Raw genomic sequence first — 18,380 nt, 5'->3', positions numbered from 1 at the left:
CATCGAATGAGTTTCTCTTTCCACCAATGTAATACTCGATCGTCGGCAATCCCGTTCTCACGCCAATGTTGAACTTGGACTTGAACCAATAATGTATGTACCAACGCCGGATTCAGGTGTAAAACGATGCTCAGTACGAAATACGGCTAACATTCTGAACTAACGAAAGGAATGTCAAATTATAGCAAAAGCTTGTTCAAGAATTTGGATTGACAGAAAACAAGGCATTATCACACAAATATTAATATAGTTTTGAGATATGAATATTTTTTTAGAGTTTCAACAGAAATTAAATGAGAAAAATAATTATTTATTTATTTTCATTCAAATCATAATCATTTTATCAATCATATTATTGGAACTCTGAAATATTTAATTGCTATTATGACACGGCAAGATTTATTTTTATAAATTTCCCAATTCTTTTAGGATTGAATTGATAATAACACAAGAAAATAATATATATTATACATAAGAATAATAATAACACCAAAATTTTTTTTATAGATCATGGTATAAGCTATTCAATGAAAAACGTTTTTAAAACAATGACAGTCTATTAAATAATTCTATATAGTTTAAATATTTGTTACTGTGTGCATACATTATATTTTTTGTCTATAATTTTTGTTTTATCAAATCTTAATTGTGACATTAATCAACGTTGTTTATATTTCTTATATTTTATATATTGTTTACGCAGCATTAACGCATTGTGCAATTTTCAGGGCTGTTCGTCGCCATTAGTCGTAAAATTCGCCGATACGCAAAAGGAAAAGGACCAGAAGAGGATGCAGCAACTTCAGTCGAATCTCTGGAACATCGCGGGAGTCAACATCACACCGCATTACCTAGCCGTACGTGTACTTAATATTTTATAATAAAAGCTCTTTGGCTGATATCAAAGATTCCATTTGCATCGAGAACGAGAACTCTTCACGAGGCACTATCGTTTGAGCGCCTTACATTCGTATGCATTATCTATCCTTTGTGACTTTCTACATAGCAATCTCAATTTTGTTATGCAAAATATATTTAAAAAAAGAACTCAGACGTTTTTTTGAGGAACATGATCTGTATTCTTCGAATACGTATAGTGGCTACACCAAAGCTTTGTTTCTATTGAACGTTTCATGAGATTTGCATAAAGCTCTACAAGCGTATCCTTTAGCAAATTTGCGGTCAATCCTTTCTTAGTAGAAATTTGATAAAAAGCTTGATTAAAAGTTTAATAATATTTAAATTGTAGAAATAAAAGTTTTTATACTAATTATATTTAAATTAATGGCTAGAATTATGGTAGAATTAAAATGGGATATTCTCAAATAATTTATAAAAATTTTGAAATGGATACGATGAATTTATGAGATATTACAGCGACTGTGATTAATGATTATTATTCACGTTTGTACTCATAGAATGATGCGCACACTTTGGCGCCTGCATCGTTGCAGCTTCTGCAACAGTTGCAGGCGACGACGAGTGCCGCGACTCCGGTCGCTGCGAACGCGGGAGCGGCTAATGCACTGTCGAATGTACAACATCAGTTACTGTTACAACAACACCTTGGCCTTGGTGCGGCAACACCTGCACACGCAGCACCCCCCGCTGTACCTAGTCCAGCAGAAATCAACCCTGCAAATTTGCAAAGTTTAGCCACCCTCGCGTCTCTGAGCAACACTGCTGGTGAGTATGGTTAGTGTCGATTATTAATTTTTTATTTTCGCTTATTTGCGCTTATTTGATTTCCAATTTTCGTTGACGATTTAAATAAGATCAGTAGAAATCCAATCTCTCTTGAAACGAGATTAAATATTTTCAACATAATGATTTTCAAAATATAAATTATTGAAAATATTATCCATCGTATTGATCGTTATTATAACGATCATTAAAAATTTTTATTGAATTATAGGTGAAATGTTAGTGTATGTACGTATATAAATATATTGAAATTGATAAATAGTTATAATCTCTATTGTCTTGCGCTAGTTTATGTGAGTATTTATGTAATGACAGATTTACATGTTCTTTTACTTTTTTATTTTAAGATAGCAAGAAAATTCTATGAAATATTATATTATGATATTGCAGAAGTTGATAACATTTTTTATTTTGTTCTTTTTATGTGTATTACTGACATTTTTTATTTATATATTTTGCATGAATAGGGACTTTTATGATTAATAATAAAAGATTTACATCATATAATACTCTTAAAAGTATCTTTAATTAGATAAATTTAAAGATTGCACACGTCAGTCATCTTAATATTAGAAATGTGAAAGAATTTTGATGTAATGTGCGATATATAAATGTAAATGCATTAACGACTGTATCTAGTCGTTAACGCATTTACATTCATATCACACATTACGTCAATTCTTTCACATTTCTAATATTAATATGACTGACGTGTGCAATCTTTAAACTTATCCCTTTCAATGTAAGTTTAACTTCATCGCGTCACCTTTTGACCCTACTCTATACTAATGTTCCGATACTTATAGAAAACCTATTTTCGTGAACAAGTTAAAAACGTAAATCTTGAGCGCGGATAAATTTAAATATATAATTCCTCTTGAGAGATAATTTATTTTTGTTCAAAAATATTTCGATTGCGCACCATCAAATTTCTACGTAAAATATCATAGAATATGATCGATTCGCTTGAGCAAAATGAAACTTTATCCGTTTCTTCACTAAAATTACTCGTCCGCGCCAGTCATATCAATGTCAGAATAAATTATATTATTTCACGCTTATATTCTCCAACTTCCACCGCGTATGATCGCGTCCCATGGGTCATATCTTTTCGAAAGTTATAACGAAACGTTCTGCACCAGTTTACCATGACAATAATAAAAATAAAAATTCTTCGTTTAATGGGATCGAGAAAGATGCCAGGTTGATGATATACATACCTCAATACGAGTCTATCATTAACTTTACTGTAACACATGTATTTATTAGTTATTGCTGCTGAACGTAGTCATTTGATGACATTTCAGTGTCGCACGCAATGAGTTCATATATACACAAACTAAACGCATAGAATGACGTATAATTTACTTTCAACTATACATGAAGAGAGAACTTAAAACATGAATTAAATAAAGTAAATATTCAAGACGCTTGTACTTAACATATTAATATTAATGTTTTTAATTGTCAAAAAAGCTACTAGAAGAATTAAAATTGTTTTATGTGCTCTTAAATTATTTCAAATTAGGCAAAATTTGGTTTTTTTATTGCTAAAAAAAATTCCATTAGAAAAATTAAAACTGTTTTATGTGTTGTTAAAATATTTCAAATTAGGCAAAATTTAAGCTCTTTTTACGAATTATTAAATAGTACGCTATATTCATCATCGCGGTATATAAATCTAGAGAATTGAGGATTTCTACAATAAATTCTGATATTTGATTATGTTGCAGCAAATGCGGGTGTGTCGCCAATGAGTATGCAGAACCTTGTCACTCTGGCAGCTATGACCGGCGGAAACGGCAATCTCCAGGTGTCGCCAAACAGTGAGTAGAGAATTTTACGAGACGCATAATCGCAGAACACATTATCGTACATTAATGTACAGCTGTAGGTTCCGTGCGGAACTGTCCGATGCTTCAAATTATATGCATAACTTCGGACCACATTATATTGTCCTTCTACCAATTGTACAAAACACCTGTATGCTTATGCGTCACGTATGTTACTTGCAGTAGACAGTAAATCCGCTTGAGCATAGTTGAAGTTTAATGATTGCATGCGTTGTTAAAGTTCCAGACGAACGGGTGAACTGTCCACGCTTTTATAGGTATGCATGGTAAAGCGGCCAAAGTCGTGTCGCGATTATAATGGCAGTAATAACGCAACTGCGTGTACATGTATCTTTGCAAATTGTATTAACAGCCTTTAATCATAACGATGGTACTATATATAAGAGTAAAGTGTTTTCAGAATATATACCTATAATTAAACAATAAACAATTTGTTCTAGAAAATCAGTCAAGAGAGAAAAAAATGTTCTATGAATGAACATCTAATCTCAATTTCACATTTACAAGTATTATGTTTTGAAAAATAGGAAATTTCGAAATAATATTTAGCAAATTTGGTTAACTAATTAAACGATGGTGCAATCATTAATACGAGATTTTAATACGACATTTCAACGAAATTATCGGAATTATCATGTTATAAGTATCATTTTAATATCAATAATATCAATACTATCAGTAAGTGAATATAATATTCCGATTGTCCTATACTAAAATATATCATTTATATTTGTTGATTATTTCAAAGAAAACACTATACATATATCAGGTTTAATCATTAATTACAAATAAACGAATAAAATTTACGAATCTGTCTAATATAAGCACATTTTGTTGAAAAAGTCAAGTAATTTAAATTTTTAAATATTTACAAAATTAAACAATATATATTTAACTTGTATATATATATTTTAAATAATATATAAGTAAACTTAATTCAAATTTATAGAAGAACATATATTAAAAGTTATCTATTTTTACATTATACTCTAAAAATATCCAAATTTGGTTGTTTTTTTTCCATTTATTAAGCAAATTCAATGATTAAATCTAAATTAAGAAAGAATGGATTAATCACTTTTTTTTGTGATTTAAATATGATAATTAAATTGGCCAAGATAGGATATTGATTGTATCAAAATTTTTAATAATCTATACAATGTGTGTATATTGAATTGCATAAACGTAGAAAACCAGGTAAGATGTACGTTTCTGTAATTAATTGCATAATTATCTCTCACCTATATCAAGAAAACACAGCTTCATTATTTTGCATGCTTACAACGCTTTTTGTATGATTTATGTAAAGTCAACAACAAAGTAAGTCAAGTAGCAAGTTGCTTCATTGCGTTTCACTCATAAAGAGAATGTTATTTACAGGAACGAGTTTTTCAAATAGTTATATCCGGTCAACAGAATTAGTAAATCTTAATATTGCAAAATAAGAGATCAGAAATGTGATTACAAGTATTTTCTTGCATTTCTTTCAATAATTAATTTTATATTTAACTGTGTGTGTGTGTGTGTGTGTGTGTGTGTATATATATATATATATATATATATATATATATATATATATATGTATATAGTATATAATCAAAAAAATAAATCGTGTATAAGATCTTTTAATTAATAACAGTTTAATTATTTATTAACCAGACATTAAATTATAATAAATATGGAAAATACTGAAAAATATGATTGCTAAAAAATTATTAAATCTTATTGTGTGTTTTCTAAATTATAGTAGTAATCTATAATTAAATGTCAATTTTATCACAATTTATTGCAACTATTGTATCCAAAATTGCTTTTATAGGCTTATTTTACCTAGAAATAAAATATTCAAATACTAAATTGCTTATGTAATATATAATATTACACTATAGCAGCAAAAGATAAAGATTATAAATATTTTTTGCAGACGTATCCAACTCACCTTGCAATTTGATTCATCATATTAATTTGATACAAGTGAAGCCGTTGACTGTAAAAATTGTTTAGTGGCAGTTAAAAATATTATCAACACCATCATCGGAAAAATTCTGCTTCGAAGTGTTTCTCGTGATCATATCGTATACATATTATCGACTCTGCTTTTGCTAATATCGCGAACGTGTTTTGTGTTTCAGCATTAAGCGGTCTGGCGAATTCGACAGCAGGTATGTCGCTATGTACGTGTCGTATTGCCTGGTACAGTATTAACAATTACTAAATTAATTTCGATCACGCAAAAGGGGCCCTAATCCCGTTGATGGTCTGATTTTCCCATTTCGCTTATTTAATAGTGTACGTGCACATGCGCGCATGTGCACGTACTTACACTTTCCCTCCCTTGTCCTTCATTTCTTGAATTTCCTCATATTCTCTATTTCTATCTTCATATCAATTTTCACGGTAAATGTGAACTCGATTATGATTCTCTTGTATGATTATAATGTAATTTAAAGGTTATTCCGAGTTCGAGATATCGAAGCATCATTTCAATAAAATTACTCTTTAAATTCATCAGAGTGAAATCTCATTCTAAAGAGTGAAAATCGAACCAGTCTTTAAAAAAGTGGCTTAATTTTAAGAGTGAGATTTCACTCTTTGGAGTGATATTCATTCTAAAATTTGAAGACTATAATTAATAGCTAATTACGATAAAGAACTAAATACATAACAAATTTTCAGATATTAAAAATCGAATATACGTATATATTTTTAATAATCAATTTTTAATAATCAATTTTTCTGTCAAAAATTTTTAAATAGTTTCTTATCTATTTGTTACTAATGATTTCTTTCTCTAGAGCCTATCATAAAATGTTAAATATTTATTATGACGTTTTTTATTTTGTAAATTTAATATAATTGAATTAAACGTATACAATTATCGAAAAATTAAAATCATAGTATACAGTGTCCTATTTTAATCTATTATCTCTTTTATTTTTGCATGATAAACTAGGTCTAATAAAAAATATTCCAACAGAAGTTGTATGGTTTGAGGGGATGCAAATAATGATAAAATTAATTTTCGAAAAAATCGATTTAGCATAATCATATGAAGATCATAGCTTTTTAAAATAAAACTGTACGATTTTTTTACATAATGATTTCTCTAATTATTCTGCATATAAAGATAGAGAGATATAAAAAAATCAATACTTTACAAAATATTTTATATTTTATTCTGATACATTTTGACATGAAATATAAAATATCCTATTAATTATTAATTTTTTGATAATAATTAATTGTGCCTGTGTATTCTATTTTATTCTATGCATAAGAATTTTATATATCTATAATTTATATATAATATATCTGTAATATATAAGAACTTCTGCATATATGTATAATTAGTATCACTCTACCCTATGATAAAACTTATACAGAATTAATTGTATCATCTAAGTATAATCTACTGAACTATTTTAATAAAATAAAATATTATTTTGTAACTCTTTCCCTTCCTCTAATTGCATATTGCAAATTGCATATTTTTTTTAGAAGTAATTATATGTTTTTTTTATCAATTAATTTATCTAATTATTATACGCATAAAAATATTAAGATACGATTATTAAAAAATTAATAGTTTACTATATTTTATAGAAATATTTTATATTTTATTTCAAAATATCCCAGAATATTCCAGAATAAACTATAAAATATATATCTCATTAACTATTCATTTTTTAATATCTCTCTATCTTAATATACTTTTATTCGTAGAACAATTATTAGAATATTATTATATGTAAATAAATCATATAATTCCATTTTAAAAAATGATCTTCACATCCATGAAAATCGAGTTTTTTGAAAATTGATTTTATTATTTGTGCTTTGTAAAGCTACACATCTTTCTGTCTAAACATATTTTTAATCCAACCTTATTCTATGAAAAGAAAAAGAATGATAGATTAAAGTTGGACCTATAGTAATATTACACATAAATTAGAAATTTACATAAGAGCATATTGTATGATATTTTTCCAAAGAAATTGATATTTGCTGTTTAACTTTCAAGTTTGTATTATATTTATGCTATTATGTAAATTTGTATACAATATAATCTTAACTGCAGGCAGAAATATTCTATTATTATTATCACATTAAATATGTCATAACAAATTATATTATAATTGCATATTTTACGTTTTTTTATTTTCTTTTATGTGAATGTACATCTCAATTTTAACGCTGCGTATTTTTTTTTCGTGCGTAGCTGCTCTTCTGGGAAAAACAGGAAATACAGGTGAGATACTCATAGGAAGAGAAATTGTTTGGTTGATTCGCATTCTTTATCGTATATCGCAACATTATATATCTTCCTTTCGAATTCCTTTTTCGTCGTTTTCCCTTTCTATTTCATTTATATATTTTTAATATTGTTTTCTGTATATTGTGATGCAATATTGATAATTATTGATTGTTGGCTGTAGATTTCATTAACGTACGAGCCTCTCCTACTTCAAGCAATATTTTGAATTTTGTACACATCATAGTGTTTGTATATGAATTATAAAAGTTTAAAAAAGTTTTTCAATGTATGAGGAATCTCGTATCTGTTTATTTATGGCATTAAAATAAATTCATGTAATTGAAAATTATAAATTTTTATGATCAAAAATGCTTGCAAATGAAACAATGGTAAATTCTTATTTTTAATTGTGAATTTTACTTTAAAATTTAATTCAAATACAAATCAGAAGATATTACATGACAAATATTTTTTAAAATAATGAGGAAATAGCGTTTAAAATCGCTAAAGCAAATTGTAATGAACGTCAAATTATTGAATTTTGTAAGTTGAAAAATCGTACAACGATAGTTCTATGAATACATCCTGTACATATGTATATATTTCATCCACGAATATGAATAATCGAGTCAATTAGTAACTGATTGGTACTGCACATTGAATTGTAAAAATGTTCACATATTGAATTAATACATTAATTGGCGGGACTTTGTCAGTGCTTTTAGGAACGTACAGATTTTTATTCTCTATCAATCGTTAATTGTAGTTTTAACAATATGTATATATGATCTAAATTATTGTGTGTGTATATTTGAGATGTATTGGGAATATATTCTTGCACAAACGCTTATTACAATTAATGGGTGCACGATTTTCCATAATAAGAATTTAATCGATAACAATACCTGTGCATAATAAAAAAGAAGAGCAATTTTTTTATAAAACGCTTATCGCAATTAACCCGGGTATAGTAGCGCGTGATTTTTTATATATTATCGTGCATGAAAGTATTATACTTTTAAAATATATTTAAATCATTAATATCTTGTTACGTAGCGAATTTTTATCGAAGAAGTATGACACTCTGCTCCCTAAAATTTAAACTATTAAAATATTAATTAAGTTCCTGTCAAACGAAGTATTTTATATATGTCATACTGAAACGTTTGTAAATTTATTCATTTATGCATATTTTAAATAGTATTCGCAAATATAGCTTGTTTTTGGTGCAATTTTGGAAATGAATTATGTGTCGAAATGAATTATTGATGAGATATCAATCACAAAAAAATTAAAGTTAAAGCTAAAATTAGTTTAAGAGATATGGAACTGACATAAAAATTCATGCTTCAAAGCATGTGGGCTAATGTTTTAATAAACTTTAATCCCTCTTATCTCTTAAACTAATTCTAGTCTCAACTTGAAATTGTTTTGTAATTGATGTCTCATCATAAGATATTTGATACACAATTCAGTTTTAAACTAGCAGGACCAAAGAAAGTCCACTGATTTTGCGATTATTATTTATATAACTCTTTTTGTATATTTCCTATTTTTAAAAATAACTTTAAAAATATGAATATTTATTCACTATTTAAATAATTTAATTAATTAAGATTCAAATAAAAGTATGACAAATTGCTATTACAAGTTTCGTTATTGTATTAATTTTAAATGTAATTATTTATAATTAAAATTTTAAATTTTTAACTGTAAATTCAATTTTTTAAATTAATTAATATAATAGACAGGGAGGAAGATTATCATAAGGAGTATATCTTTGAATAAAATTGATCTTGTTTCTCTTTTAAATAAATTTTTTCATACAAATACCGAATAATAATACTTGATAGAATTAATATATTATATTGCACAAATACATTGCTTTCTGCCTTTAATAATAATAACAAACTCAGAGCGACTGACGTCTTTACGATGTCGCAGCACGTGAGAAGTGCCTTAGAAATAATTAAGCTTGCGTATCGAAATTTAATAATTAAGAAAGATAAAAAATAATATGTATTCGTCTTCAAGGGTCTACCGGGGGCAGTCTTAGTCCTGTAACATCTCTCACGCTCAATTCCTTGACGGGAACCCCGTTAAACGGACTTCAGGATTCGCTGAGCAACGCTTATTCTAGCTTACAACAGTATGCAGGTAATTATTTGGCTTGTCAAGCAACTTTCAATGTACACAGAAAATCGTTAAGCGCAGTCCACACACTGCTTTTCTGCATCCGTGTGAACATGCAAAGGGTTACTTTCTAATAAGTAAACTGTGCGCATTAAAGCTCTCATTGGAAAGACGACGGTGACCGTGGAAAAGAAAGAGTTGCATAGTGAGTAATAAGTAGATTGCCTGAATATATATTTCTGTGGATTGTCCCAAGTTTTAGTGTCAAGTATTTCATATGGTTGACTTTCGCATTAATGTGTTTGTGTATCACGATAGGAAACTATCATACAATATATGCAAGACAATCTGATTAACGTTACGAAATACGATTATAATATTAAAATTTGAGAAAATTTCAGAGAGAGAAAGAGAAAGAGATATTGAGGTAATAATTATCTTTTTAAATAAAAAATAGAAGCTTTTTGCGTTTAATATTAATTTTCGCACATTTAATATCTGCACATTTAGCATCAGCTCGGATTATATAATTTTATACCTTTCCTATCGAACATTATATAAAATCAATACGGATATGCGAGATTTTAAAACCGACCAATTAATTTGCGATTAAAGCAAATTAGGTGCTGGAAGTATTGGAATATGGAAGTGAACCAAATGAATGCTTGAAAGAAAAACAACCGATAGGTTCGCATGTGCCTATTGAAATATCCACATATCCCAGCGCACAAGATACACTCGGGAGAATTGAACAAGTGAAAATGTGTGCGTTATAACATCACGGTTGCAAATATTGGAGAGCTTATAAAATTGCATCTTATATATATTAATATATATAACATTGTATATATTTTATAAATCATTGGATATTTAATTTCTCATTTTATTTATCGTTATAATGTGCTTATTTACTCATTATATTCAGAGTAGACTGAAGTGATCAGATAAAATTCAAATCAAAGTCTGTTTGGTGTGTCTCTGTAAGCTGGGACGTGCCAAGCCAATGTATAGAGTTGTATTGAATAGGAACTGTTCATCATGAAGTAATATAAATCGAGTTTTGAGAAATAGTTAGTAGAATTAAGATCTGATTTAAAATTATTTATTTAAAAATATACATTGTTTTTAGCTAAGTTTTTAATATGTGATTTATATCACTTCAAAAAATATACAACTGGGATTGTATTCCCCGCGATTGATGATATAGCGAGAGCATCACCAACATATTCGGATTTCAGGGTTCCCCGCGTTCACGGCGGCTGCAGCCGCTGCGGCGGCGGCAGCGCAGAAGACCAAGTTCACCAGCACGGACAAGCAAATCGAGGGTCCCGAAGGTTGCAACCTTTTTATATATCACCTACCGCAAGAATTTAGCGATACAGACCTCATTTCTACCTTTTTGCCCTTCGGCAATGTCATATCCGCCAAAGTTTTCATAGATAAGCACACGCACATGAGTAAATGCTTTGGTAAGTTGATAAAAAAGTTAATATTGAATAACAAAAGAATATTTGAATATACAGATAAATTTTGTGATGAATACGAGTGAAACGACATAATATGAATAAAATCTATATATTTTATAATATTGTTTTAGGTTTCGTATCGTATGACAATGCGTCGAGCGCGCAAGCGGCGATCCAAACGATGCACGGTTTCCAGATTGGCATGAAGCGACTGAAGGTCCAGTTGAAACGGTCCAAGGATGCCTGCAAGCCGTACTAGCTGACGTCACAGAACGTTCGTAGGTAGATACCAAGGACTTCTCGGACACCTTGGCTCGACGACGTCCTTAGTCTGGACGACGCTCGTGCATTTAATTAACAACCGCGATGGTTGATTATTCCGCAGCGGAATCGCGTCTAGCGATAGGTCTAGGTAGACAAGCGAAAGTATTAGGTGGCCGTATTCCACAATACTCTCTAGTCAAGCAGTATTTTCCACGAAGGTAGCGAGTTAACGGGCTACAATCGAGCGTTCTCGGACGCCGAAGAGGAGACGTCGCTGCTCGACACCTTCGCCGTCCTATCGAAACGAGGCTGTGATAATCCAGAAGACTCTCTTGTCTCCATCGGACTGACTTTTCTTCCGAGGTGCAGGAACGTAATTTATTCTTTTAACGTGTCGCTTGTGCGAACTGTCCCGCCGAATTGTCTTCTCTCTTCTACCTGCCGGTCCGCCCATGTGTGAATACTTTCTCTCAGTACATTTTTAATCCAACAATTTGTTTATTCCGTTCACGTCCGTGCCACGTTGCAATCGTATATCATCTGTTAACTCTTCCAGTGCCGAGTTAAATATACATAGATATCCTGCTTTTTTGATAATCCATTTCAATAATTTTTAACAGGAGACGGAATAGGATTAACGAATTAGTATTAGTTTATTATTATATCGGATCATTTGATTTCGTAACCAATGATGATCGATTTCAGAGACTATGACCGGTATTTCTAGAGCTCGTTCAGATTTAATGAATCTGACGAGATATAATTAATCAAAATTAATAGTAACATTTGCAACCAATTCTTTTATGAATTAAATGAAATGTTTTTTTATGTTAAAAGCGCTTTTGCGTATTATAAAAAATTGATATATATGTTGAGTATTATTTATATTCTCGTTAAAAAAGGGATTTTGCATGCAAGAATATGCGAATATTTTATTGCGCTTTCATAAAAGACAGAAATTTGCATGTAAAAGCTTCATAATGTGATTGTGAAATATCTATTCATTTTGAATCTCTTAATTCGACTTTTGCCGTCACAAAATATAGAATCGTATTTAACTTTTAAAAAGAACAGCTCTAGACGTTTCTTCGTTTATACCGAGACATATAAAGATTTTTCGAGTTTAAATTTAACTCGATTTACGGATTAAAGTTTGTGTCGGGTTAAAATCTTATCCTAGGAATGGCCTTAGCGGTGCGCATTTAGCGTTAAACGTGCTCATTCACTTCTAAATTCGGTTCATCTACTTACGAAGAACATATATATAATATAAGCACACAGTGGAAATCGAATAGCCACGTCTATACGCTAAATGCGCAATGATAATGAAATACGGATCTTTCAAATATTCACCCGTAATATCTGCCTGTACTTATCGCACGATCTCGAAAATATATTCGTCTCTTCGAATCTCGAAGGTGCAAGCCTGGCGGCACGTTCCTAGATGATGCAATCAAACTACATTTCGTTGCAAAGGCTGCCAGTAAAGCTTTCTGTGCTAACTTACTGTTGCACAAAGTGAAATTACGTACGTGAAGTTCACTAACAACGTAGCTTTTCCCCTAGGAGGGTAAGACTAGTTCGCTTTGAATTTTCACGCAGCGTTCAAGTCCGTACCTCGTAACCATTTGACGATTTGACTTTTCTCTCTGTTTTTTCTTTCTGTAATTTTTTTGTAATTTATCTCTTTCAATTTTTTAATTTCTTTACCTTGGTCTTTATATCAATAATAGTAGTTTGAGCTGGTAATTGAACCAGCAAATACGAGCGATAAACACAAAAAACTGTATATCTCACTCATTGTAATTATGTCAGCAGCTATTATATCGCGTGTATCTCCTTCGTTTATTGTTCGAGACGCACAGAATTCGATACGTTCTCACGTGATAATAATATCACTAAGTTTTTCTATGGTTAATCACGCTACGATGCTTTATTAGTTAGTAATACTAACATTGCCATGTGATTTTTTTTGGGGGAGGGGGAGGGGGGAGGGGGGAGGAATATATGCAACCGATCGTCATAGGCGGTGAAGTCAATCGTTTCCATGAAAGTAAAAAAGTGTAATTTATGTTCAATACAAACATTCTATTCATTATTATTTTATTCATGATTTAAGTTTTGTATAATTGATGACAAACAACTTTTGAATATAAAATTGCTATAAAAAATACTGTATGTGTAATTTGTATGATTGTTACAGTCGTTTTGTGTAATCTGAATCTGGAAACCATTGGCGAATTTCACTAATTACATTAGCAACGAGTTTTCACAAATGCGCTGTCGAACACTTTGTTTCTCTTTCCTTGTGACTGTCTGTCAAGCTGAATTAAAGTGGACGCTCGTTGCTCGTGTTTTAAAAGGACGATTCGGCAAAGTACCTGTGTACACGATGCACGGTGTCATTGGTTTGGAGGTCCCGCAAATAATTCGTTTAAATGTATATACTTTTTAATGTATTCTAATCGTCGTTCTGTTTCTGTGTGCAATTCTCTTATCAGACATGCAGCTTGTGAAATATTTTGTCGAAGCGTTATTATAACGCAATAAAGCAATACTTCAAAGTCATTTCGTAGAAAATAGTAAAATTATAACTTTAGCTTCTGATGACATATTTAATCTGTTAAGTTCTCTTTTTTTAAGGAACTAATCTTTTTTAAGGAATTAAAAATTCGTATGTGATTGTTGTTATCCATTATCTAAAATGCATGTCTGCAAAGACAATTGGGCATAGGTAGGTCTTTGCGGGACCTCGGAAAAAAACCGCCACCGCGCGCGTTTGCCCGGGGATGAATCTTCATATCTGGTGTGTGGTGGTGACTAACATGTCCGTGTGTTTGTTTGTGTGCCAGCAGGTGGCCTGTGACGTTGTGACCGTGTACTCTCGATCGGAGTCGCCGTGCCATGTCAGTCTCAGTCAAATCAGTATCGGTCGTTCGCTCGACCGGTCGATCGATCAGTCACGATTCCCCGGTCAGTCTCTCGATCAGTCTATCTGTGTCTGTCGATGCCTGTACAAAGAACAACACCCGCCCACGCGCTCTCACTTCTGCCGTGAGATCCTCCGCCTTGTTGACCTCTTCTCTATCTCTTCATCTTATCTCCTCAACCTCTTTTGCGCCCATACCGCCTATCCACAAAGTCGCGACATCGTTCATACTTCACGATCGCACCGAGCGATTGCTTGCCTCCCGATCGCAGCTGCGCATGTAAAACATTGGACGAATCCTCGGACATGCAGAAGAATTCACGGTGCTGGGCAAATGAAAGTTGTGGCCGAGAAAGTGCACATGAAATGTGGAGGAGCGCGATGAAGAAGGCTGAGAAAGTGGAACAGAAAGGAGGACGCGATGCACCGACGACCGACCAGGGTTCCTCGAACGAAGCTAACGCGCTATGTTAACTGTCTGTCCAATCTCCCCTCCCCTTTATGTATATACAGATATATAAATATATCATGCATATATGTACATACACATATATGTGTACGTGTGTATGATATGTGCGTATGTTTGAGAGCGCAATGAGGATTCTTATAGTTAATTAACGGTAGGCGATGCTCTACGTTTCACGGTGAAAGCGGACAAAAGGACAAGCGAGGAATGTGTGGCGAATCAGCTGTGCGAGAAATTTTTCTTATACATAACTATACATATACATAGTTATACATACATGTTCATAAATCGAATTATCGACTGAGAACTATTTTTATCGGCTCTACTATCGGGATCGCTGTCGCAGCGCCTGTTTATACATAAATATGCATATGCATATGTGCGTATGTATCGCGGCAAATTGGGCGTGTAAACGAGATAATATATGTATGAAGAAGCACGAGAGATGGAGGCGGAAAGGGAAACGCGAAAGGACGAACAATGATCGTGCGGGACCGACGCGCGTGCGATTTCTTAGGTTTAAATCGTGCAAATATACCAAAAACGAAACGGATACAAAGAATTAAACAAAAAAAACCGATAGATAGCAAAGAAACGAATATAAGAGACATTTTGTAGTAATGACTTTGTGATAAGATTGTATCGTATAGGGGACCGTGGTCTCAAACTGAAACTGGGCCGGATCGCTCAGGAATAAACACATCAGGCGTCACACATTTGTGCATTCAATTATTCTATATCGTTATCAAGACACTTCACGAATATAGTCAAGTACAGAAGATGCGACAAACTTTTAATAAATTTTAATATCGGACGAGTTTCCCGACCGTACACTTGCATCGTCTTCTTCGTCGAAATAATAAATTGCACTTTGTGCAATTAATCTTAGGAAAAATTAGATATGAGATCGATCGGACAGGTTATCTGCATTGATTCAACGAAGTAAAAGTCTCTTATCAAGTGATATCTGAATACGAAAAGACAAAATGAATTGCTATAATAATTGCGAAATAATTTCGCAATCAGAAGGAAGAGACGCACTCGAATAAGTGCATCACGCAAGATATTTTAAGATAATTCATTCTTGACATTGAATATGAATTTGCTTCTTGGAAGTATACAGAAATATATTTTGATTTTTTTGGAAGTTCTATCGATCATGAATCGATTTACTAATTTTGAATAATTAAAAGAATTAACAAGCAAACATGATTCTATGTAAGATTTCTTTTTGCATTATTTCTAAAACGATGATCACAATTCTTATTATAACTTATCGAAAGAAGACAAATGTATATTTATGTTGCAATTAATACAATTGACTTTGAATAAAATAGATTTACAAGCTTGCTTTTAAGTGCAGATAAGATATAAATTTAGAATGAAATATTTTCAACGTGATAAATCACTATTTTTAGTTAGACAAACATCACGAAAATTGGTTTCATGACAAACTGTACGATGATTGTATTCGAATGAATTAAATCAAGATCATAGCAAGAATATATATACAGAATTGATGATTATAAAAAAAATTAATTTAAATATTGGCATTAAAAATGTCTTCGTGGATATTAATTTAAAATGTCAGACAGTTTTAAACCGATCATGTGTAATTGAATTACATCACATATTAAGAATTAATATTTTGTAAAATCTGAGTTAAAATTTCTTCTCTCATATATGATTCATTCTCTTTGAAAGTATTATTTTTTTATTTATTTGGATCTCATTATGATAAAAATATAAATAAACAAAATTTGTACTCAAGTTGTTTAATTAGTATTTTGATTCTTTAAAATAGTTTTGTAACCAATTTTAAATAATATTAAGTTATAAAAAATTTATTTACTTGAAGTTCTGATCAATTAATATTTAGAGATTCATAAAAATGATTCATAAAATGCTAAATTTAATTATTTTATAGAAAACACATTCGAAACAAGAGAGAAAGAAATTTAAAAACTACTGAAAAACATCTATAAAATATCTTTATCTTTCAGACTTTTAATTTTTTTTTTTTTTTTTGGAATTTGTCCGCTACATTATCCAAGCGACCCGCTGTGTTATCTACTATCTTATGAAACTTCCTCGTACTATATTATCATCATCTTTTATAGTTGCAATCCAACTTTCACTTTGACAAAATACATAGCCCTTGATTTGTTTTTTCTCGCATAGTCTTGTCTATATTAAGCAAAACAAGTTTGCGTACACTAAATTATTAAATGACAGTAACTATTTTTGTTATCGATTGAAAATAATGGTTGTATATTGCACTATATTTTTCTTTGAAATATTTTATAGCTAGAATAATGAGTGAGCTAGAATAATGTTATCGTACAGCTCATTTATCATTTATATTATATATATATATATATATATTAGATGAATTTACATATAATTGTTTGAGATATCCTGGAAAACAGAATAATTTCTGTTATTTCGCATTATAATTACTTGTCATTTACGATTAAGTGTACATAGTCTTGTTTTGTCATCAACAACATTAATATGCACACATACGTCAGACCAAATAAACGGAGCATTGGCGTCATTACAGGTAAATCGTATGCAAATGGACAATTTTATTTAACATTTGCTATTATCTTTGAGTAGTGGACAACGTCGTGCTCCATACAGATTACCAAAGATGTGTCTTTAATTAATTGATGTACTTACACAATGCTAATGATTAACCCAAGCCAGTGTTAAATGTCTACGCTTGAATAAGAACTATTTACGTATAGAATATCGTATTATTGCCTCATATGTAATGATAAATTCAAGTTATTAAGTTTATTATTGAATTATGTGTATTTAAAAAACATAAAACATTAAATTATATATTTTATTAATATATATATAAAAATGCTAAAAATTAAAAAATTATTTTGTTATATTTTAAATCGATTTAAGTATAAATTTTAACAAATATTTGAAATTATAAATCATAAATTCCAAACTATTCAGACAGTATATAAATCAATCGGCAAAAGCCACATAAAGCTTCAAAATAGTTTTTTGATATGCGTACAAATGATTGCTATACATATAAATAGCAAATATATCCCATACAGCATACTTCATCTGAGGGATATGCTAGGGACGTTCTCAGGCTGTAGGACATATTCTGGACGTCTTTAGAATGTCCCTTAAATATTTGTGCTGTATAACTATTTCAAAATTATATGTAAAATATTATAAATTTTATAAAAAGAGAAATAATTTGATATTTAACATTTAAACTTAAATAGCGTAGACGATTAACACTAATCAATAATCGATTAACTAACAATAGGAAATGAGC

At 30.6% G+C, this 18,380-nt stretch overlaps 1 protein-coding gene across 21 annotated transcripts in view; it reads left to right on the top strand.

Moving 5' to 3' along the window:
- The window catches only part of LOC105149436 (CUGBP Elav-like family member 1-A), a 562,295-nt gene extending 546,099 nt beyond the window's left edge, over positions 1–16,196 (top strand). For 9 of the 21 annotated variants that reach the window (XM_087403816.1, XM_087403812.1, XM_011061851.2 and 6 more), the window contains 9 exons: positions 729–857; positions 1,419–1,695; positions 3,438–3,530; positions 5,690–5,731; positions 7,777–7,806; positions 9,847–9,969; positions 10,103–10,150; positions 11,184–11,414; positions 11,543–16,196. In XM_087403816.1, the coding sequence (XP_087259942.1) occupies positions 729–857; positions 1,419–1,695; positions 3,438–3,530; positions 5,690–5,731; positions 7,777–7,806; positions 9,847–9,969; positions 10,103–10,150; positions 11,184–11,414; positions 11,543–11,670 (1,101 nt within the window). In that variant the 3' untranslated portion in view covers positions 11,671–16,196. The remainder of the gene's footprint in view (positions 1–728; positions 858–1,418; positions 1,696–3,437; positions 3,531–5,689; positions 5,732–7,776; positions 7,807–9,846; positions 9,970–10,102; positions 10,151–11,183; positions 11,415–11,542) is intronic. The other 12 variants (XR_846598.2, XR_846599.2, XM_011061849.2 and 9 more) reach the window with 12 other exon arrangements.
- The last annotated feature ends 2,184 nt before the right edge of the window (positions 16,197–18,380 follow it).

The sequence above is a fragment of the Acromyrmex echinatior genome, chromosome 3 (assembly GCF_024713525.1).
Source record: "Acromyrmex echinatior isolate Ae372 chromosome 3, ASM2471352v2, whole genome shotgun sequence".
In the NCBI taxonomy this organism is placed as follows: domain Eukaryota; kingdom Metazoa; phylum Arthropoda; class Insecta; order Hymenoptera; family Formicidae; genus Acromyrmex; species Acromyrmex echinatior.
This window is presented reverse-complemented; position numbering and strand designations above follow the sequence as displayed.